The sequence below is a fragment of the Castor canadensis genome, chromosome 15 (genome assembly GCF_047511655.1).
Source record: "Castor canadensis chromosome 15, mCasCan1.hap1v2, whole genome shotgun sequence".
Classification (NCBI taxonomy): Eukaryota; Metazoa; Chordata; class Mammalia; order Rodentia; family Castoridae; genus Castor; species Castor canadensis.
The window spans coordinates 11,648,000-11,671,764 of record NC_133400.1 but is presented as its reverse complement, the minus strand read 5'-3'; the positions used below and the strand labels follow the sequence as shown (position 1 = coordinate 11,671,764).

General features: G+C 42.4%; 2 protein-coding genes across 18 annotated transcripts in view; both read right to left on the bottom strand.

Annotated features, from left to right (window-relative positions):
* Adat1 (adenosine deaminase tRNA specific 1) overlaps window positions 1-10,027 on the bottom strand; it is a 36,777-nt gene extending 26,750 nt beyond the window's left edge. The window contains exons 1-7 of one of the 14 annotated variants that reach the window (XM_074055627.1): window positions 9,885-10,027; window positions 9,365-9,420; window positions 7,413-7,618; window positions 7,099-7,167; window positions 6,021-6,075; window positions 4,462-4,592; window positions 2,019-2,610 (exon numbers count right to left, since the gene is read on the bottom strand). In XM_074055627.1, coding sequence (XP_073911728.1) covers window positions 2,019-2,610; window positions 4,462-4,592; window positions 6,021-6,075; window positions 7,099-7,167; window positions 7,413-7,618; window positions 9,365-9,420; window positions 9,885-10,013 — 1,238 coding nt within the window. In that variant the 5' untranslated portion in view covers window positions 10,014-10,027. The other 13 variants (XM_074055628.1, XM_074055631.1, XM_074055629.1 and 10 more) reach the window with 13 other exon arrangements.
* A 3,364-nt stretch (window positions 10,028-13,391) lies between these two features.
* The window catches only part of Kars1 (lysyl-tRNA synthetase 1), a 21,666-nt gene continuing 11,292 nt past the window's right edge, over window positions 13,392-23,765 (bottom strand). For 2 of the 4 annotated variants that reach the window (XM_074055623.1, XM_074055622.1), the window contains 13 exons: window positions 23,012-23,171; window positions 21,621-21,786; window positions 18,911-19,004; window positions 18,540-18,726; window positions 18,310-18,435; window positions 17,033-17,152; window positions 16,637-16,799; window positions 16,344-16,517; window positions 15,936-16,021; window positions 15,573-15,658; window positions 14,831-14,957; window positions 14,167-14,310; window positions 13,392-13,669 (listed from right to left, as the gene is read on the bottom strand). In XM_074055623.1, the coding sequence (XP_073911724.1) occupies window positions 13,571-13,669; window positions 14,167-14,310; window positions 14,831-14,957; window positions 15,573-15,658; window positions 15,936-16,021; window positions 16,344-16,517; window positions 16,637-16,799; window positions 17,033-17,152; window positions 18,310-18,435; window positions 18,540-18,726; window positions 18,911-19,004; window positions 21,621-21,786; window positions 23,012-23,171 (1,732 nt within the window). In that variant the 3' untranslated portion in view covers window positions 13,392-13,570. The remainder of the gene's footprint in view (window positions 13,670-14,166; window positions 14,311-14,830; window positions 14,958-15,572; window positions 15,659-15,935; window positions 16,022-16,343; window positions 16,518-16,636; window positions 16,800-17,032; window positions 17,153-18,309; window positions 18,436-18,539; window positions 18,727-18,910; window positions 19,005-21,620; window positions 21,787-23,011; window positions 23,172-23,765) is intronic. The other 2 variants (XM_074055624.1, XM_074055625.1) reach the window with 2 other exon arrangements.

The window sequence follows — 23,765 nt, the reverse complement described above, 5'->3', positions numbered from 1 at the left end:
CTGAATGTGAGGAAAACCACATTCAGTTTGTGGGCACTTCTAAAGAAAAAGTCTCAGATTGTGGACCACATCATCACCCCTGAGCCTTAGTGGGAGGCAGAGGCCTCAGCAGCTATGTGAATCTACTTGCCTGTTTATGGGGGTGGGAACAAGAAACCATCCCAGAATAGATTTAGATAGTAAGAACATTAAGGCCAGAGTAAAATCCCTTCCTATTGCTCTGAAGGGATAACTAAGAATTGAGTCAACACACCCATGAGTCATGTCAGAAACAATGAACTTCATTCCTTTTTTGGGCATGAACTCAGGGCTTCATGCTTAGAAGGTAGGTGCTATACCACTTGAGCCACTCCTCCAGCCCTTTGTGTTGGGTTTTTTTTGAGATAGGGTCTCATGAACTATTTGCTGAGGCTAGCTTTGAACTGCAATCCTCCTGATCTCTGCCTCCTGAGTAGCTAGGATTACAGGTATAAGCCACAGGTATAAGCCACCGTTGCCAGCTCAAACTTCACATTCTTCATTTGAAGAAATACTAACCTGCTGGATCCTAGAACTCCTTCAAAAGTAACAGAAACTAAAATTACCCTATAATACAAAGCCTTCATTTTTCCCTCTTGTGTTTCTTGCACAAACTGCATGCCACCATGATGCTGATATAGAACACGAAGGGCAGATAGCAACTTCAAAGCCAGGAACCTTATGCCTGTTACCAGTCACTATCCATCCCTTCTCCAGCCTCTGGTAGCCACTAATCTGCTGGTCTAATCCATAGATCACCACCATGTCTCTATGGATTTGCCTCTTCTGGATATTTCACATAAATGAAATTGTATTACTGCACTAAGCATGGTATTTTCATGCTGTACCATGTATTACAGCAATTAATATTTGACTGAGTGGATATATCACATTTTGTTTATCCATTCACCCACTGACAGGCATTTGGGTTGTTTCACTTTTTGGCTATTGTAAGTAATTTTGCTATAAATATTTGTGTGTAAGTTTTTGTGTGGATGTATGTTTTCATTTATCTTGGGAACGTACATGGGAATGGAGCTGCTGGTTATATCCTGGAGCTGCTTTTTGGACTCTGTTTCAGAGGCTATATGTTTGACATGGGCTCATGCTGCTTCCACTGGTATGGCTTCCCTGGCCTTCATTTATTGCAGCATTAAGCAGATTTGGCTGTCTCTTTAGGGAGATGACATATGAGTGATCATAAGTATGGTCATTCTTTGTCTTTAACCTTTTAAAAAATTAATAGAGTTGGGCATGGTAGGGCATACTTGTAATCCAAGAACTCAAGAGGCTAGGGTAGGACGATCACAGGTTGAGGCCAGCCTGGGCTACACAGTGAAACAGTCTGAAACAAACAAGAAAAATACAAACCAACCAACCAAACAAACAATACAGGAAAAAAAGATTCCCAAACTAGTATTTTAAGATTTTTTGTTCTACAATGACGATAGATGTATACTGTAGAAAGACTGGAAAATACTAGTAATAATGAAGAAGAAAAACCTGCCTGTAATTATAAACATCTTTCAATATTAAATTTTCATCAGTATTCATCAGTATTGTTTTAACAACAACAAAAAAATCACTTAAGTTCCCACTACTGGGTATTTCCAGCTTCCTTTTTTTTTTTTGTAGCATGACTATATATAAACTTAAGTGTTTATACTCTTAGTTACTTATTTAACACAAATCTCAATATGTAGCTCAGGCTGGCCTAGAAGTCACTATGTAGCCTGGGCTGGCCTCAAACTCATGATCTCCTGCTTCTGCTTCCCAAATATGGTTTACAGACTTGTACCCATGTTCAGCTACTTTCTTAATTTTAGGAAAAATTCCTTGGTGCAACTGCTAAATTAAAAAGACACTTTTCTTTTTCTTTTCAGAACTCAGGGTCTTGCACTTGCTAGGCAGGTACTTTACTACTTGAGCTACAACCCCAGCCTGTGTGGTATTATGTCTCTTCAGACATTCTCAGACTACCCTCCCCCAAGCCTGTTCACCTCTCAATCAGTGCTCTCTGCATGACTTCCTGGCTGTATGGGCACTTCCCAATGACCACAGCTGATAAGTAGATAGGCTCTTCTAGGAAGTGCATCAACAGTGCACCCTGGCATCCAAGGACATTCCATCGGGCCACCTTGTCACTGCAGGACATGGAGCAAGTCCTGTCTCCCCGTCCCGGCTTCACTCGCAGCAGCCCCACCTGGTGATATGCAGCACCTGGCTTCCTTGAGTCCCCAGCTTCTCCAGGCACACACTTGGCTCCAGTTCTATAAATGTCCACCACTTTGACATCATGGGGAGATATTCCAGTGACAGTGGCCAGTCTCTCTCCAGTGAGATTAGAGCTGTTTACATCTGGTGTGACTGGGACACTTTCCTGCTTGCCATGGTGACCTATACCATTGGTGACCAATCTGGCAGGAGTTCCAAGCCTCATCTTTTTGGCTAGAGGACTGTGAAGGTCTCCACAATTCCTTTTATTTTTAAGAACTTCCAGGTTACCAGTGGCTTCAACAGATGAGTTGTTGCTAACAGGACAGCAAGGCTGTTCTTCAAACTCAAGCATTGGAATGATGGAGGCATCCCCACCTGTAAATGAGAAGGAACCCTTAAATCAGCAGTTCTCTCCAGGCACCAGTGCCTCACACCTATAATCCTATCTACTCAGGAGGCAGAGATCAGGAGAATTACATTTTGATGCCAGTCTTGGACAAATACTTGCAGAGATCCTATCTTTAAAAAACCCATCATAGAAAAGGGCTGGCAAAGTGGCTCAAGTGGTAAGAAGTGAAGCCCTGAGTTCAAATCCCAGTGCCACCAAAAAAAAAAAAAAAAAAAAAACAAACGAAAAAAAATCAGCATTTCTCAAAATGAGATCCCTGGGCCAGCTACATCAACATACCTTACAGACTTGTTAGAAATGCAAAATATTTGGTTCCAGAGTAGACCTGTTGAATCAGAAGTAATGAAGGTGGGGCTCAGCAGCTGTTTTAACAAGTTATCCAGGTGACTCTGGTGCAAGCTCAAGTTTGAGAATCACTGCTTTAACCCAAGATCAATCAAATTCCCCCCAGCTGATCTGAGAGGAGAAGGGCATATATAAATTCCCCTAATGAGAATCTCTGGGGTTCTTATTGAGGGCCCTCTCCTAGACTCAGTGAGTTGAAATTTCTGAAGGAAATAGATGTGGAAAACTGAATACTTACACAAAGAGTTGGTTAGAAATACAGAACCTCAGTCCCACTCTGGACCTATCCAATCTGAATCTGCATTTTAACCAGATCCATGGATGACTGATATGCTTGATACTGTTTGAGATGTCCTGAATAGAAAACATCCTTTGGTCCTTGGACCAGGGCACCCACTGAATACAGCACATGAATACAGCACAGATAAGGCCTGTCTACATCTGTCATTTTTCTGGCCTTTGATTCTTAACCAACTCATTTCCCACACTTATTCTTCTTAAGCTATAACAATATTTTCAATTTGAGTTATATTCAAATCTTGACAGATGTTCTGTTTTTTTATAGTGACGATCCATCTCTGCTCTAGTTGCACTAAAGTTTAATACTCAGAGAACAATCTTATACTCTTATGTCAGTTTTTCAGGTCTGGAAATTTTACTGCCATCCCTGAGCTACTGTCTACATAAAGTAGGTATTAATTTCAGTTTTTGAGAAAGAAAAATAAAGGACAGAAACAACCCACTAGGTCATCTAGGTTAGGTGTGTGGGAGAAGAAAACAAAAGAGAAGTCTGGTCTGAGTAACCACAGGCCTTGAAACATTCCCTAATAACTCATCAAACTTTATCTTAACTAACCACAACTATCTATATGCCCTAAAAGACTTCTAGGACAAGCAATATGCTGGTTTTATTCATTACTATATGCTCAGTATATCATGTTGTGTTTGACTAGTAGAAAATATTTCTTCAGGATGTTCATGGTGCACACACCTGAAATCTTAAGGAAGATTGCGAACTTGAGGCTAGCACAAACTACACAGCAGGACCCTGTCTCAAAAAAATGAGAGTAAAAGTGAGAGAGAGAGAGAAAGAGAGAGAGAGAGAGAGAGAGAGAATGCAAGCGAGCTCAAGGCATTTATTCAATGAATGACTAAATGAAATGAGTTTCAGGAAAAGTTACTGTAGTAGAACTCTGACCTTCTAAGCTTCATTGTGTATTCACATCTTGGAGGGTTTAAGCCTTTAGCTTCCCAATCCTGATTCTGATAACAGTATAAATGAGAGTACACATCTCCCTACCTCTACATTCTTCCTTCTCCCTAGTTAGAGAAGTGATTAGGTACATAAAAAGACAGGTACCAGTTGTAGCTATACTTTAGCTAGAAGTGTTTTTGAGAAGCATCTTTATAGAAAAGACAGAAATAAGGAAGTAGACAAGGCAACATTACTCCAAAGGCTTGAATATACTTACAGGGTGTGTGGCTGGAGAAGAAAACAAAAGAGAAGTCTGGTCTGAGTTTCCATAGTCCTCTTTGAGAGCCTGGGACAAAGATACTATCCTCTTTCAGGGTGGCTGCCAAGTGGAGCTGATGGGTAAGGTATCTAAAGGTTGGAGATATTATTAGAATGAGTAACAGGGGCTGGCAGAGTTGCTGAAGTGCAAGGCCATGAGATCAACCACCAGAACCACAACCTTCCCCAAAAGAGTGAATGATGGGGCCAGAGATTTGCTAGTGGTAGAGCACTTGCCTAATGTGTGCAAGGCCCTGAGTTTGATCCCCAGCACCACAAAAATTAATTAATTAAAAAAAGAGAAAAAATGCATGAATAAGAAAATTCTGTGGGAGAAAGAGATCTCTGGTGGGGTGATTCTTTACTAAGAAAGAGTCACTGTAGGCCAGTAGGACTGGTAGTGGTTTGGAGTTATAAGAATGATCCAGACTACTGATTCTCAACATATAGCCCCTGTGCCAGCATTATCTGGGAATTTGTTAGAAATTCTAGGCAATTTTTCAGTCTGGCAGAGTGGCTCAAGTGGTAAGAGCACCTGCCCAGCAAGCAAACATGAATCTCTGAGATCAAACCCCAGTGCCACAAAAAAAAGGCCATTTCTCAGGCTCTGCAATGGATCTGCTGAATCAGAATCTCTAGGGGCAGGGGCTAGAAATTTTTTGTTTTTTCTTTGCAGTGCTGGGGAGCAAACCCTGGGCCTTGTGCATGTTAGGAAAGAGCTCTACCTCTAAGCTACATCCCCAGTCCCAGCAGTCTGGGTATTTATTAACAGCTGTCCAGGTGGTTCTGAGACATACTGAAGTTAGAGAACCACTGGTCTACACCCCAGTAGTTCACAGACTAACATAATCTGCATTGCCTCGGAACCTGTTTAGAAATTCAAGTTCTCAGCCCGGTGCCAGTGGCTCAATGTAATCCTAGCTGCTGGGGAGGAAGATCACAATTCGAAGGTAGCCTGGGCAAAACAAAACAAAACAAAACAAAAAAAAGCAAGACCCTATCTTAAAATAGCCAACACAGAATAGGGCTAGTGAAGTGCCTCAAGTGGTAGAGCACCTGCCTAGCAAGCATGAGGCTCTGAGTTCAATCCCCAGTATGGAGAAAAAAAAAAAAAAAGGAAATACAAATTTTGAGTTAGGTGTGATGGCTCATGGCTGTAATCCTAGCTACTCCATAGGCAGAGATCGGGAGGATCAAGGTTCCAGGCTAGTACAGGCAAAAAGTTTGTAAGACCCCACTCAGTCCTTAAAAAAAAAAAAAGATGGATGCAGTGGTTTGTGACTGTCATCCCAACGAAGTGGGAAGCATAAATTTGAGGTCCTGGGCCAGCCATGGCATTAAAGTGAGACCCTATCTAAAAAATAATGAAAGCAAAAAGGGCTGGAGGCATGGTTAGTGGTAAAGCATCTGCCTGGCAAGCACAAGGCCCTGAGTTCAAACTCTAGTATCGCCAAAAAAAAAAAAAAAAAGCAAATTCTGGGGTCCCCTCCTCAGACCTGCTAATCAGACTCTCTTTACCTTTGGAAACTCCTTCTGGCTATGACTTCGGCATGGCTATCATTGAGGATGTCTCCTGTGGCAAAGACAGGATACTAGGTGAAGACATATGGAACCTGGAGAGGTTCTGGTTTCTAGAAGCAGAACACAGCAGTCCCCCCATGCAGCTCAGTGAGGGCTAGAAAGTATTACAATTGTAGTGAGAATACATTTATAGCCGAGATTCTCAATTCAGCAGACATCTTGGGGCCAGAAAATCTTTGTTGCAGGGGGTCAGCAATATAGGATGTTTAGCAGCACATCCTGCTAAACACCCTGGCCTCAGTGGTGACAACCCAAACTACCTCTTGATATTGCCAAATGTCCTCAGGGGTGCAAAACTGCCCCTAGTTGCAAACCACAGATTTATAGAAATATTTTTTACCTGAGGTCAGGGGTACAGATCTTTTGTAAAATGTCATACTTGTGCTCATGGTGAAACAACACCTTGGGCCTATAATAGCTTCCTCATATCTGGAAGGCAAGGCTAAGAGAATAGAGGAAGCAAGAGGAAACTGCTAATTGGAGCAGAAGGTAAAGATCCCAGACCTCCTGTTGGTCCCTGAAACTCCATTTAATTCAAGATGGCTTTCTAGAGCTTCATAAGCCACTCAAGTTGCATCCATCATCTTCCAGACATTATGTGAACTAGGTAAACCCAGGGAACCAGTGGTTTGAGCATGAAAACACTGGTGCTTTCAGTTTACTCATAAGGTGTGTTCCTGTATTTTTTTTGGTGGTACTGGGGTTTGAACTCAGGACCTTGTCCTTGCTAGACAAGCACTTTACCACTTGAACCAAACCCCCAGTCCTTTATTTATTTATTTATTTATTTATTTTTAAGAAAGGTTTCAGCATGTAGCACAGTTTGGCCATGAACTTGTGATCCTCCTGGCTCATCCTCCCAAGTACTGGGATCACAGGCATGTACCACCACAGGTGGTACTGGGGTTTCAACCGAGGGCTTCACACTTGCTAGGCAGGTGCTCTACCACTTGAGCCACTCTGCCAGGCCTTCAGATAGACAATTCTGTGTTTAGACCTCCCCACCTTTGCTTACCACTCTTCCTCATTTTGGACTGGCCTATGCATTTCGTTCCTGTTCCCATTGAGACAACTTCTTTTGTCACTGAGAGGAAAAAACCAAATCATTAATGTTCCCTAGTGCACAGGTTTAATAAGTGGGCACATTCCTCCAGAGGATTCCCACAGGCCCACTCAACTAAGTCTGTGGTTCCAGTGGGTGGTCAGCTGCCACCAGAACTGTGCCATCTGGTGGAGATCAGAGAAACAGGCCTAACACTGCTAACATCCTGCTCAGGATGTAATGTATAATTCTATTGTCTTTGACAGGGAGAAGAGAAAAAGTCTCACCTTGTACTGGCTTATCAGGGATGTCACAAGCCTGGTCAGAAAACTGTATCTTTACCACAGCTGCCAACAAGGTCCACTGGCGGTTTGGCTCAGGCTTCCCTTGCTTGGGCAGCCTGATTGCATAATGCTCATAGCACAGCTGAGCAATCTCATCAGCGGTCCACATAGTGGGAGCTGGAGCCAAGGCCCTGACCAACAGCCACAACCTTTAAAAGTACAGAAAGGAGAACCAGCACAACACACCACAGCCTGTACCAGTTCTTCAACAGTCTTCCCAATGTAGCCCAAAGACTGAGATTCTTATAGCTAGAACTAATTTACTTATCTTACTACCTCCCTGCTTTCAATTTTTTTTTTTTTTTTGGCAGTACTGGCGTTTGAACTCAGGGCCTCATGCTTGTTAGGCAGCAGCTCTACCACTTGAGCCACTCCACCAGCCCTTTCTTGTGTTGGGTATTTTGAACATAGGTTCTTCCAAACTATTTGCCAGGGCTGGCTTCAAACTGGGATCGTCCTGATCTCTGCCTCTGAGTAGCTAGGATTGCAGGCATGAGCCACTGGCACCCAGTCCCTTTCATTTTTAATAAAAGAGTAAAGAAGCCCCAAATCTCACCAGCCCAGAATACACCTTGCTTCAAACTTTTAAAAATATTTTTAGATAGCTAACACATATTTAGTGAATCTGAATTTACCACTCAACACAAAAGCATGTGACAGGAAGTATCCTATTTCAATTTTCATTTGGAAACAATGTGCAAAGGGGTGCAGACTTCAGCTTGCTTTGTGCAGATCCTTACAGTGATACAATGCTCATCTTTCTGGACAGATGTTTGTCCATCTTCTTTTTCAGGTACTGTATTTTTCTCTTCTTTCACCAACAGCAGAGTAAATCTACTTTCTATTAGTAAATCTCTACTGGTATGTCCCTTAACAGTTAAATATTTTTATAGGAGTTGTGCTTAAGGGTATGGGCATGGAGTTGTCCTTTCTGGGTTCTGATTCTGGCTTTGCCACAAAATAGCTGTGTGATACTGGGTAGATTACTTACTTAACCTGTTTTAGTTTCCTTACCTATTAAAATAGGGATTATTATCTCAACTATTTATAAAGGCAACTGCTGCAATTCTGAGCAATTAAAGTCAACTGTGATTAAATTACAAAAGATAACATTTGATGATTGTCCTGAGTAATTTGCCCTGAGCTACTTGGTGGTGGGGTAAGAGGGTAGGGAGGATTGTAATGGGCAAATAAAATCACGAATAATAAAACATTAGGCAGATCAGACTAGAAAGAGGCCTGGGATACTCTTCCAGTGTGGAGACACTCTCCCACTCTTCCCTCCATTAATGCTCAAGATATATCCTGACCTTGTCTGGACTCAAGGATATGAAAAGATTCTTAGAAGAGGAGATAATATGTTGCATAGATACAGGAAAGCATTTGTAAAACAAAACCAAAATAGGCTTTACTGCCTCCAAAGCATGTAATGCTTTTGAAAGACATTTCTACAATGAGCTCCCTGCAAAGTGCAGGCCTGTCATTGTAGTAGAAAGTAATGATTAATCAGACCATGGTGATTTAAGATGAAAATCTGGCAGGAACTGACAGAAATTGTGACTTTAAAGTCTTATATTGGGCTGGTGGAGTGGCTCAAGTGGTAGAGAACCTGCCTAGCAAGTGTAAGGCCCTGAGTTCAAACACCAGCACCGCCTGAAAAATAAAAAGAAGCCAGCAAATGCTACAAATCAGGGCTTCAAATAAATAAAGTCTTGTATCTCTAGCAGCACGGAAAAGCAGGGGAGATCTTTAAATCCCTTGTTTGGATGGGGCTCCGGTTAGTTCCAAGGAGGCACCATAAGGCAGTTTATTTTCTGAAGACAGATACCCTGCCATCGATCTGAAATTAAAGCAGGGGTACACATCACAAACTTAACGGCCAAGCAAGCACGAACCTTGCAGAAGAAACATGCCATTCAGGTATGTGACTCTGCACGAGCATGCACGGTTGCTGAAATGAAAGAACGTTTTACTATCCGGGACCATTAGAATTGAAGCCTACACCCTTCCCAGAGCTTCATGAACTTCCTATGAAGCAGGCACTTCTCTGTCCACAAGATCGCATCTTGTACCAGTGGCAAGAAGCTGAAAGAGCCACTTCCTCATCGAAGAGAAGTCAGCGGCCAGGAGAAAGGCCTTCGCGGTGTGGGGAAGACGCCCACTTTCACCTGACGTCCGCCTTCAGTACCCCGGGGTGGGCTCGGCTGCGCGGGAAGCGGCGGCGGGGCACGAGGCGGTGAGGCAGCGATCACGTGAGCACCTACCTCACTGGTCACGCAGCACGCTGCCCGAGGCCACAAGCCGCGCTCGTCCGCTGTGGACCTGGTTTCCCACGTGACGCGGGTCTGGTTAAGGCACTATCCTCACCACCTCTAACCACGCAAAATAAGCTGGGTAAAGCCAGGCAGGAGTCACCTGACTTAGCGGTCCACGGAACCCCTTAACTGCGCACTCCGAGCCAGGCGACCCCAACTTCTCACAGATACACCCCGCCCCCGGCCTCCAAGCCGCGCGCCCTCGGACACAGCAGAACGTCTGCCGCATGGCGGCTGTGACGTCACAACCGCGACTGCCCCTTCCGCGACCCGCCCCCTAGGCGCGCAGGGCACGCTGGTCCTTGTAGTCATTGGATGCGCCGGCGGGCCACGCCCCGGTATCTGTAGCTTCCTGTGGAGTGCTTAGAAACACGGGAACCGCCTGCCGGGTGAGAGATTGACTCAAATAGGGTGGTGGGTTTTGGAACTTGCCTTTGAATTTCTGGTAAACTAGCGCTCTCCATTAGGAATATAATGGAGCCATATATGTAATTAAACATTTTCTAGTAGGCATATTTCAAAGGTCAAAAGAAATGGGTGAAATTATCTTTAATCATACATTAGTTTTTCATACTAGGTCTTAAGAAGTCTGGTGTATATTTTACACTTACATCGCAATTCAACCACATTTCAGATTGTCCACAGCCACTTGTGACTAATTGGCTGCTGAAGTGGACATCACGGGTCTAAAATCTTCATACAGCTGTCTGGATAGTTCAGGCGCCCTTTCCTGCTAACGTGAAGATAGAAAATTTTCTTTTTGCTACCCCTCAGAAGTTAGGAGGCGATTTAAAAAAAGGCAGAAGTGCAATTTCTCTCTAGTTAGCAGGGTCAGTCTTCCTCCAAGGCTAAGGGTGGTACTTACTCGCTTCTCTCTCAAACTTGTTTTTGTGGTTCTGGGGCTTGTACTCAGGGTTTGCACCTTAGGCCACTCCACCATCCATTTTTTTGTGAAGGATTTTTTCAGGATAGGGTCTTGGGAACCATTTCCTGGGGCTGGCTTTGAACCACGATTCTCTTGATCTGTCTCCTGAGTAGCTAGGATTACAGGCGTGAGCCACCAGCACTGGCTTCTCTCAAACATTTTAAAGCTGAAACTGACCCCCCTTCTGGCTTTAAATAAGTACCCATCCTGGTCTGGAGGGCCAATTTTGTCTCAGGTAAAGTTGCACAAACTAAAAAGTCAGTCACCTCATCAGCTCACTTACCTTCATACATAATACAATCCTGTTACCAAGTCCTGTGGTCTTTATCTCTTGAACTCACCCACTTGGCTCCACTTCCATGGCAGTGCCTTACTCCAAGTCACAGACATCTCCCTCTTGGATAGATTGCTACTCTAATCTCTGAATTTTCATCTTTTTCTTGCTTAACTTCATTTTCCAGAGCAGCCAGATTGTTTTCAAGCCACAAACATGACATTCCCCTGCTTAAATTCTTCAGTAGCTTCCCAATACTTGCCCTGAATAACCACTCTCTTCCTGCCTTCTCTGGCCTAAGTTGTCTGGTGTCATTGGCTTCTTCCATGCTCCTTCCCACCACAGGGCCTTTGCACTAATTTCTGTAACATGGAAAACCCTTCCCCCATTCTTCTACCTCCCTTCAGATCTCAGATGTGTATCCTCAGGGAAATCTTCCCAAACTAGGTTCATCATAGTTTCTCATGATAGAAACTATGAAGGATGGAAACCACAGACCTCTTCTTCAAAGTACTTACCAATGCTGCCATTTTTTATACAATTTTGAGGAATAGTTTATTAAATTTCTATTTTCCTTACAAGTTTAGAAGCTGGTAATGTTTTTCTGCTCCAGTACAGAAGTTAGTGAATTGTGAGCCTTCAGCTGTTTGATGAGGTAATGAGGATTTTGATTCTTCCATTCCTTCTAGCTCTCATTCTGTTTGTCAGTTTTCCTGCCAAATCCCACATGCAAGTTGCCTGCTGCTGCCAGGGTTCTATTATCAGCCTGGACAGCTGGCTTCTGCCTTCAGCCTTCTACTGACTCTTTAGGACACTTGAAGTCCTTGCAACTTCTTTCTGTGGTGTGCATTGTTTCATATCCAGTCTCTTGTCTGGCCTTTACCGGAAAGATGATTGTCTCCCATCTTAGTTCACATCTTCTTCTGAAAGACCAGCTGGTCACCTATGGCTTAAACACCAGCAAGGCCAGGGAGGGGGAGGCTCTATAGCCCCCAAAGTAGTTTCCAGGTAGGTAGTTGTGCATGCTTAGGGCATTTTACCAATTAACAGAAGAAACCTGCTCTGCAAAAGTAGACTAGGAACTCCCAAATGGGAACTCTTGCAAGGTTTTGCTGTTACGAAAAAAACACTCCGTTGTAACAGCAGGATTTCGGCCACACATTCTTAACCCTGTTGACTTGAGCTAAAAGTAATGAGAAGAGTTCAGGATCGCTATTCAAATTCTGATTACTTCCACCTGCATGGCATGTCAAACTTAATACGCACCACACCAAACCCTCAACCTTCCTTCCAAACCTAGACTTTTTCAATAAATGGCAGCTCTGCTTTTTCAGTTGTTCAGGACCCAAACCTTGAAATCATCTTTTCTTTTTCTCACTTGACACCCAATCAGTGTCGTCCGTTGCCCTCAGGAAAGTAGGTGAACTAGAAGCACTTGCAACCACTTCCATCCTTAACACCCAAATCCAAGCTACTCTATTTTCCCAGGCTGCTGTAACAGTCCAACTGATCTTCCTTTCACTTTTTTTTTTTTTTTAAAGACAGGGTCTCCTGATTCTCCTGAGTGCTGGAATTACAGAAAGGCATCACCATGCAGGGCTGACCTGCCTTCATTCTTGTCCTCCACATACTAAAAATCTTTTTTTTTTTTTTTTTTGTGGAATTGAGGTTTGAACTCAGGACCTCATGCTTGCTAAGTAGGTGCTCTATCACCTGAGCCACTCCAACAGCCTTTTTTTTGTTGAGACAGTCTTTCGAACTATTTGCCTGGGCTGATTTAGAACCTTGATCCTTCTGATTTCTGCCTCCCAAGTAGCTAGGATTACAAATGTGAGCTAATAGTACTCAGAAGAATCATTCTTTAAAAATACTTTTCTGCTCAGTTCTCTACCTGCTCCCCTCTCTCACTCATAATAATCCCATGTGACTTGTTCAGTCTGGCCCCTCACTGACCTTCACCCACTCCAGACACTTTGCTGTTCCTCAAAAGTCCAGTCCTCTAGTGTGGATTGCTTTTTCCTTCATATCTCCTTGGCTCACTGTCTGCAGACCCTACTTAAATGACACCTGGTCACAGGTCTTCCTGATAACCTTATTTAAAACAGCAATGCCAACCACCTCTAGAATAGCACTTGTCCTGTTGCCCTACTCTGTTTTTCTTCTTAGTGTGTACCACTAGAAAGAGTATATATATTATTTTGCCTAATTTTTCCTCCATCCCTTTACCCCAAAGAATGTGAGTTCCATGAAAGCAGTGACTTGGGTTTTGTTCACTGCTCTGTCCCCAATTTCTCAGAAGAATGCATGGCATCAAGCAGAAATTAACAAGTTTGTTGAAAGAATAAGATGGTAGAATTCTCAACATTCATTAGGCCAGAAAGTCTGGAACAAAGTTGACATTCCCAAGATAGAGACAAATGGTTTATTTGGTAATAATGAGTAAAAAGCAATTCTCAATTCCTCTTATCTCTCCTGGTTGGCTGAAATGAACTGTTGTGATCACACGGATGGTGACACAAGAATTCCCTTGCAGATCTAATCTGCAGAAATGCACAGATGTCTGAGTTGTAAGACTTGCAAGTATTTTCTAGACGGAAGTGCCGACTGTTGTGCTTTCCAGTGTATCAGTGGCTGCTACAGTCTCTTTCTTTTCTTCAGGTTTCATGGCAGGAAACAGAAGTACTTCCTACAAAAGATAAAAATTTCTTTGATGCTAAGGTGCATTCTAAACATTTTTTTCCCGCAGCTATCTATTCCTTTTGCCTCTGTTATTGTTACCAACCAAATCAGTTACATGTACTTCCGGAGCTGAATGCACTGCCTAGGGCAGCACATCAAGACTGAATAAACACAGGTTCTATTATAATTGGATTTCCTGATCTATAAAAATAAACAACAGTTTCCACACCTCATAGGGCTGGTTGAAACAAGCTAATGCATGGAGGGGTTAGAACTTCCCTGGATCCTCAAGATATACAAACAATTAGTGTTCCATCTATCTCGGTAGAAGACAACTAAAATCCTACAAGGTCAAATGCTTTAAGTCTCCGACTTAACAAGTGGCAGGTAAATTCCTCTAGTTGCTCCTCCTTCAGCCCAAAGCCCTTTGCTTATTCTCCAGGCCCACAATCTCTACATAATAGAGCTTTTGGGCAGCATGTGCTACAGAGAACTGCTGTGTACCTTGATATTATTGGAATCTGTGAGAAACATGGCAACACGGTCAATGCCCATGCCCCAGCCAGCTGTCGGGGGCAGCCCATACTCCAGGGCAGTACAGAAGTTTTCATCTATGAACATGGCCTCATCATCACCAGCAGCTTTGGCCTAGAAGAATAAAGAGAACCAGAAGATGATGTTCTTCTAAAACATTTCAATGTCCAAGTGAATGATTCAAATACTTTATTGTAGGGATGCTCCTAACACTCAGGACTTGCTGGGAATGGGTTTCCCAGTAATTCCATAGACTATATGATGACTCCAAAGACTCTTTCTCTCACTTTCTAAAACCACCCATCAGTGGCCATGATAGTACAGTGTTGATATTCCCTTCTTTATATATATATCTACCTCTCATCCCCAAGTCACTTCAATAAAACGTACAATCTGAAAAAAAATAATGTTCTTGTTAGACAAATATATTTTTAAGATGAGTGTCATGCTCTCTATACAGACAATCATGTCTCCATTTGAAATGTGACTTACTTCAGCAAAGCCTGTAGCCTTCTCCTTCACTTCTGTTGAACCACCAAGAATGTACACACTGACACAGACAGGGTTATGGCTGGTATTTTCTGATAAGCAAGCTCAGTGATGAAATATGTGCCTTTGCTCACTCTTTCCTTACCTTGGCCTGTTCTTCAAACAGCTGCCGCTGTCGCACAGGATCGTTCAGTTCAGTGTAGGCATTGCAAATTTCCTTCTTCATAACAAAAAGCTCAAAGCGCTCTGTCAGACCCTCTTTGGAGCGGTGCCTGGATTAAGAGACCAAAGAGAAGGATGAATATACAGACCCTAATAATGGTGTAAGAATCCCAAAATTATATGGACTCAAAATGTGGCTAACTACAACCTGCAGCCTGCATGCTGTCTCAGCACCAAATCATCTGGTACCACAGTGAAGAAGGTGAGAGAGACCAGGAAGATCTTATTATCTTCCTAAAGCAGTGAGGCAGACTGTTACACCAAACCACATCTGCATCTGTGCCCTTCTTTCTATATCCCACTCACGTGGACTCTGGGTTGGCTACATGACTTGGTTTGTTTGGTCAAAGGGGTATTAGCAGGGCCCTGATATGTGTTTGCATATTGAAGCTTGTTTTTTTGGAATGTTTCCCTTGGAACTCAACTGCCATGCTGAAAGGAAATCCAGGCTATGTTGCCAACGAGACCCCAGGTGGAAAAGCCATGTGGAGGTAAACCAAAGTACCCTGGAAGAATTTTCAATTGAAAAAAAAGCCACCTGAATTATCCCAGCCAGTACTACATAGAGCAAGAAGACCAGTTAACCCAGAGCGTCTTGAAAATCAATTGTTGCTTTACAACAGGTTTTGGGGTTGCTGTGAGTGAAATATCGTGCTTTATCTTACCATTTAGCCAAAGGGCTCATTATCTGCGGGTGATCACAGATGAATGTAGGATTGATGCATGTCACTTCCAGGAACTCCCCAACGAGCTTAACGAGAACAGGAAAGTAAAGCAGTATTAGATATAACTTCTGAATAGTATTTGACAGTCCTAGCCCAGGGGGAGACCTCCGTTCCCACTTTCCAGCTTTTTCACTGAGAGATTCACTGAGAGCACAATTCAAAGTACTTAATTCTCTTATTCCTCTGTATGATTTTCCTGTGAAACTGCAGAAATGAATTCTCTCTAGTGGGATCCATTTCCTAGAGAGTTGGGGACCAGTAAGCACTGATGAGAACATGAATGATAAGAGCACAGACTCTTACCTTATCAAGGAGCCTGGCTGTGGTCCGAGGTGGAGGACATTCGACAGCTTTTGCCACACAGATGTCATCAAGAATCTTGCGAGTTTCTGTGATATGAATACACAAGTTAGAACAGGAGACATCAAACTAGTCCAGTAAAAAATACATATAACAGCTGAATGTGGTGGTGCATATCTATAATCCCAGCAGTTGGGAGGCTAAGTGAGGAGGATCATGAGTTTGAGGCCAGTCTGGGCTAAATGATGAGACACCATCTCAAAAAATCAAAACAAAAAGGTACACACACACACACACACACACACACACACACACACACACACACACGTACAGGAAAATTATTTTAGAACTGACCCAAATTCAGAGCTGAACAGTGTGGAGGCCATATAGTAGAGGAATATGTCATTTTACCTTCAGTTTCAAAGAGTTTAGTCTCTGGCAGCTTCACCCCCAGGGCTTTCTCAAGCTCTTCTACCATGTTGATTCTCCGGAAGGGTGGGGTGAAATCAATCTCATAGGCTTGGCCCTCTGGGCCATCTGGGTGGTAGGCAATCTTGTAACTGCCTGTAATGTTTTTCACCATTCCTGGGAGAGAAACTAGCCATTTCAAGAGGAAGAAAGCACCCAGCAAGCTCTCCTCTGAGCAGCACACCAGCCCCTATCCCATCCAGGCAAGTGTAAAAGATGAAGAAAGCAGGACTCACCTGAAATCATCTTCTCTGTGATTTCCATGAGATCATGATAGTCTGCATAGGCCATGTAAAACTCACAGGTGGTGAATTCAGGATTGTGAGTCAAATCAATGCCTTCATTCCGAAATTGGCGTCCAATTTCATAAACCCGGTCAATGCCACCAACCACCAGCATCTAAGAACACATGTCCATGGTCATGGAAGCTAACCTTGTCTTAACAGCTCTGGAAAGTTTCTACTAACTGTTTTTCATCACTGTGAAATTCTAGAAGTGTTACACTTAGAAACCAACAAATTAGAACGCCCTCCTGGCTGTCAATGTTCCCCATATTTCTGATTTCACCTGTCTAGCCAATGATTTTTGAGCCTCTGCTTCTTTAAAGAAACAGGTGGGATATTATTGACTACCTTATGGTAGAGTTCTGGAGCAATTCTCATATATAAGTTCATGTCTAGCTCGTTGTGGTACGTGATGAAAGGCTTGGCCACAGCTCCCCCTGGGATGACATTCATCATGGGAGTTTCAATCTAAAAAGACAGGGAGAAACACTTAGTCCTCAGATAACCAGAGGCCCTAGAGAAAGCTTATGTGTTAGATGTAGGGGCCTAGGCCTGTCACATCCCAAAGTAAAACTTAGTAATTTCAACAGTAGTGTGCAAGTGCTTGACAAAGAATAGATTACCTGATTTTCTAGAATGGTGTCTCTATTTCTATTAATATCAAACAGTACCATAAATTCTGACAAAGTATACATGAGAATCTAAATGGATATAGTATTTCTTGAGTTCAATTCATAATATTTATTATAAATCTAAGAGCTGGCAGAGTGGCTCAAGAGGTAGAAAGCTTGCCTAGCAAGTGCGAGACCCTGCATTCAAACCCCAGTCCCACCAAAAACAAAACAAAACGAAACAAAAACCCAAATCTGCTTATATTCTTTGACATATTCTACCAGAAACCCATCCTGTAAAAACATTTGCACATATGCATAAATATGTCCACTGAAACATTTATTATAGAAGAAAACCTAAACTACCAATAGGGGAAGCATCATGCAGCATCAAGAAAGAATAAGTAAGCCAGGTGTGATAGCCTACGCCTATAATCCTAGCACTTGGAGCAGGAGAATTATGAGTTTGAGGTAAACTGGGCTATATAGCAAGACTTTGTCTCAAAAAACATAAAACATTTAGCAATGCGTACACCATCTGCAACACCCATATGTTCGTATGTATGTGTATATATTTGTAGTAAATGGTGAAGGAAGGATACACACAAATTCAGTTTTGAGGAGGGAAGTTAATTGCAAGAAGCAAGAGAGTACTTTCAGTTTTGCTTCTACTTATTATGTGAATTTGTGTTATAGTAATGCACTAGCCTTTGTCATACAAGAATATTGTTTAATGCTGCAAAACCCCAAAATGGTTTAGTGTATTGAACATGGCACCATTAGCACATGAATGCTGCTATACCTTGCTCATTATTTTGGAAGTCAGTTCCTGTACTCCTTATCAGAGGACCAAATAAACAAGATGAAACAAAAGACACCAGCTTTAAGAAAGGGGTGGTTCTCATAGGCAATAAGGATATTGACAGGCTATGCCTTGGAAAAGGAAGGGAAGGGATATTAAGACGCAAGCACAGCAAGGCAGTCCATCACGTCAGGTAAGCCATTCCCCATCACCTCTAGGAATCCCAGCTCATCCAAGAAACTTCTTATATATGTGATGATCTTAGAGCGGATGATAAATTTCTGCCTCACAAAGTCATTCAGGATCAAATCCAAGTATCTCTGACGATACCTTGTTTCCTAAACCAAAAGTAGCAGTTAGAAATCCCTGGTTTAATTTAATGGCAGGATAAAACAAATGGGATGCATCTCTGTGCCACAGCCAGCAGGACATGTGAGCTTACCTTGTCTTTGAGGCCAAAGTGCAGATGAGGTAACATGTGCAAGCATGGAGACAGCAGTGTGATTTCATAAGGGATGATGCTCAGCTCACCCTTCTTGGTTTTGCCAGGATTCCCCTGAACACCAATGATGTCTCCTCGACGCAGTTTGTTGTTGATACGAATAAACTCTTCCTCTGATTTATAATTCCTGAGTGAAAAGAAATGTAACTCAGTGTACAATAGTTCAAACTGGTGTCTACTACAGGTTTACTCTGAGCCTTCACTCAACCAATTCAGGGTAACTGTTAAAGACCACATCAGCCTCTGTCCCCAACTGTCCCTGCTGCTCCAGTTCAGCACAGAAGGGCCAGGAACTGGGTATTTCTATGTACCTGGAATTGGCCATGACTTGTAGCTTGACTCCCTCTCCCCGAAGGTCATAGAAGATGAGCTTTCCCCCAGAAGCTCTTTTGGCATGGATCCTACCTAGAAAAAGGACAGCAAAAATACTGATCGACAGAGCCAGAAGCCATTTCATTATACTAGTGCCAAAGAAGCCCCCTCTGCAACATAAACCAAAATAATTGGATTGTGGCCTGCTTTTTTCTCCATTTCAACGACTGTCATTAAATCCAGTCAAACTGGGCAGGGAAAATGGGCGCCGGTGGCTCATGCCTATAATCCTAGCTACTCAGGAGGCAGAGATCAGGAGGATCGTGGTTCGAAGCCAGCCCAGGAAAATAGTTCATGAGACTCTATCTTGAAAAAAACTCCACAAAAAAGGACTGGTGGAGTGGCTCAAGGTGTAGGCCCTGAGTTCGAACCCCAGTAAAAAAAAAGGCAGGGAAGATCTGGGTTTTAAAGATGTTATTGGATTCCTGGATGATGGGTAGTGCAGGTGACAACATAGATTTTGGATTTTCCTGAATCCTCACATAAAAGTAAAATGTGTACCTAGATAGGCAAAGCCAAAAACCCAGGGATAAAATTACTTTCTTTGGAAGGTATTACCAAGAACCCCCAAATATATGCAATGGAACAAACCACCAAGAGCCACCTCCATATGTTTAAAAAAAAAAAAAAAAAAAAGCAGTGAGGAGGAAAGAGGCATCAGATAGGTTGAGAACTAGAGAACCCCCAAACAGCTGAAGGTATTCACTGGAAAATGTGGACACTTTCCTCCAGGTTAATTGGAGAATACCATCTGAGATTGGGAGAAGATGCACCCATTTCCACACAAGTGAAATAACATACTTACTCCACAGAAACTTTCTAAACTTTAACAGGCAGGTTCTTTTCCAGGACAAGGAAAACAGAGACAAAGGAAAGAGAAAGCCCAATAAAAGTGGGGAAGGGGAAGAGATCTAGGGAATCAGAATGGTAGTCAGCTGCTATAATTTCTGAGTCACAAAAACAAAAGTGCCATAAAGTTGAAAAACTAAACCAAGCCTCCTTTCAATATTCACAAAAACTAATTTAATGCAAAAATTAAGCAACATAAAAGCAACACCCAGAAAATGACCAACATGAAAGAACACAAGAGTAAAAAAAAGTAAGAAATGAGGTGACTATATATGAAAAATAGACATAAAGTAAAAAGGCCATTTTGGAGATGAGCACTAAAGGAGAAAGAAGAATGACTCAGTGCAACAAATACTTAAGAGAAACAGGAAGTAGCCAGGTGCCTAACTCAAAATGAATTAAGTCCTTCATATAAGTCATGAAACTGAAACTACTAGAGGAAAACTTAATAGAAAAAACAGAAACACTTCTAAGATCTAGGCACAGGCAATTACTTTCTGAATAAGTTAGGAAATAAGAGCAAGAATCAACAAATGGAATTCCATCAAATTAAAAAGCTTCTACAGTAAAATTAACCGACACGGTGACAAGACAGCTTACAGAATAGACTATCTTTGCCAGATATTTATTAGATAGGCAATTAATATATAGAATATCTGAGTTCTTTAACTCAGAAATTAATAGAACAAATAATCCAATCAATATATGGGCAAATGAACCAAATACTTTTCACTTTTCAGCTATGTTTTTTTTTGCGGTACTGGAGGTTTGAACTCAGGGCCTCACGCTTGCTAGGCAGGTGTTCTACCACTTGAGCCATTCTGCCAGCCCTTGAATACTTTTCAAATGAAGAAATACAAATGGCCAATTAATACATGAAAATGTTTAACAACTTTAGCCATCAGGGAAATGCAAATCAAAAGTACACTGAAATTTTTCCTCACCCCAATCAGAATGGCAATCAAAAAACCAAACAACAAATGCTGGCATGGATGTGGGGAAAAGAGAAACCCTTATTCACTGCTGGTGGGGATGTAAATTAGTCTAGCCACCAAGGAAATCAATATGGATGTTCCTCAAAAAACTAGAAATAGAACTTCCATATCATCCAGCCATAGCATGTCTGGGTATATACTCGTAAGAATCAAAGTCAACTTAATATAGAGGCACTTGCATACTCATTTATCATAGCACTATTCACAGTAGCCAAATTATGGAATTAGCCTAGGTATATATCAATGGATGAATGGTTAAAGAAAACATGGTACTTATACATAATGGAGTTTTACTCAGCCATAAGGAAAAATGAGATTATGTTGTTTGCAGAAAAACAGATGGAACAGGACAAACATGTTAAGTGAAACAAGCCAGTTCCACAAAGATGCATTACATGTGTTCTCTCATAAGTGGAATCGGATGGGGGACACAGGCAGGCGTGGCATGGGGACTGACGACATGACATAAAGGTGAAAGGAGGATGTGGAAGTGGGAAAATGGGAGAGGGATTAAGAAAGAGTAATAGAGGGCATTAATGATCAAAGTACATTTCAAAGTACATTGAACACATGTACAGAAATGCTGTAAGTGAAAACCCTTTGTACAATATAGCTAATGAAAGAGGTAGATATCAATAATCTGCTCATAGTAAATACATTATAATGAAATAGTAATCTGCTTGTAATAAATACATTATAATGAAACAGTAACAAAAGATAAGACCAACCCACATACTCCTTTGTGTCACTGAAGAGGTCTGCCTGCTATGAGAGCTCAATGAATTGCCAGGGAATCTCTTCCTACCTGCCACTTTTAAGGTGATGTCAGTTAGGTGGTCTCCAGGCTGTAGGTGACTGTATTCTTGGATGAAGTGAGTGAGTGAGATGTCTACATGGAACTTGTGTGGGTATGGATCCTCCCCACTGACCTTCAGCTGTTGGACTGCTTGACTTCGGATCTTGTAGTATTGCTGTTAACAACAAAAGATAGCCCTTATCACACTGAACCTGGTCAGACCAGTGACCCATCTAGTTGATGGGCTGTATTCCGTACTCTGCCTCAGAGTGACCCCAATTACTGAGGTTATCGCTAACCAAACCCTCTGTACCCCTGAAAGCATACGCTGAATATGGAATGAGATTTGCACTTAAAATATGAAAAGTGACCAGATTCCCAGCTGGAAATAAAGGCCAGAATTCCAAAATGCAAGATTCAACAGAAAGAGAAAATGGATTCTACCTACAATAATAACAAGTGGCCTTGGTTATCACTTTTGTTGACTGAATCTACATGGTGGAGTTACTTCTTCATTACTCTTCCATCCCTGGCCACACATTTAACTTTTCTGTGAGATAGGCCATGTGCCCATGTGAACATGTAATATTCTACAGTGCAGGGGTCAGAAAATTGTTTCTTTTCTTTGCAGTACTGTAGCTTGAACTCAGGGCCTACACCTTGAGCCACTCCACCAGCCCTTTTTTATGTGAAGGGTTTTTTTGAGATAGGGTCTCATAGAACTATTTGCCTGGGCTGGCTTTGAACTGCGATCCTCCTGATTTCTGACTTCTGAGTAGCTAGGACTATAGGCAGCAAACTGTTTCTGATGCAGTTTCTCAGCTCTGATGTTGTAATGGAAAAGCAGCCTTAGATATATGTAAACAAATGGGCATGGCTGAGTTCAATACAATTTTCTGTACAAAACTAGGGAGGGATAGGGCTGGAGGAGTGGCTCAAGTGGTAGAGTGCCCGAGCAGCAAGCATGAGACCCTGCGTTCAAACCCAAGTACTGCCAAAAACAAAAACACCATCCAAAACCAACAAACTAGGGAGGGAAGAATGAAGTGGGGGAGTGGAGAGGTGGATCTGGCCTGCCAACCAAAGTAAGCCCTAATCCATTTTTAGGGAGACACTTTAATCTGGGGCTGCTATAAGGCTCACCTAGTTCCAAGGAAGATTAGTCACGTGGGATTACAGGACTTTTCCAGTTGCCTAATGGGAATTGATCTAAAAAAACTTAGGGCTTGGGTATTTAGCCAAATGGAATGGCATTCTCCCCCCATCTACTGGAAGTGACCCAGGGCTAGGGCCTGTTCCAGTTTCCATTTATTTCTTAGTCACTGGTCCTTCCTACTACCCAGTCCTAAGGAATCTGCCATTAGCCTTATCGTAAGTTTTCCTGGATCCAGGGGACTCACATTTGGGTCCAGGCTCTCCTCCTCAGCACCAACATCATTGTCAGTGGTGTGATTGGTGGCAGCAACAGTGGCCTGGCTTAGCTGTTTCTCACTGAGCTCTTTCTGTTTGGCCTCCTTCTCTGCCACTTTCTTCTCAGCTTTTAGGCGTCTCTTTAGCTCACTGTTGGGAAGATAAAGCATTCAATGTGAAAGTTGCCTGAAGAGCCCTCTGTCTTCTGTCCCAAAGCCACTTTCAAAAATATGAGTAACTCTGGGGAAATGCTTTTGTTCCAAGCTCTTTGTCAGTAAGCTCTATACAGGAACGAGACAAAGGAAAAAATAAGCTTGGAACAAAGATGCAAAAGATATTTTCAGTCTTTGCTTTCTCAGCTTAGTATTAGGGCCCAACTAAAACCAAGATGCACAAGGACAAAGAAATCTTATTAGTTTATGTTCAAAATAGTGTTTTTCCTATTTCTTGGGAGCTCTTTGACACCACAGACTGAATCTTGGTGGCTTGGTGTCCCTGAAGGTGAAGTTCCTATAGTACCAGATCAACAGTGCTAAGCTCTGTCTACCACTCTCCTTTAATGCCCCTCCCCGAGTGTGTGAGGCTGCAGTGAGTTCTGGGTTTTTCAGAGCTCAAAGAGATATTCAGGACAATCTTTCTGAAAATAGCTGTCAGCACTGGTCTCACCTTACCCATTAGAACCTGACTTTGACATCAGAGAACTGTACAAAGCACGTTAATACAGAGGATATTACACCATGTTTG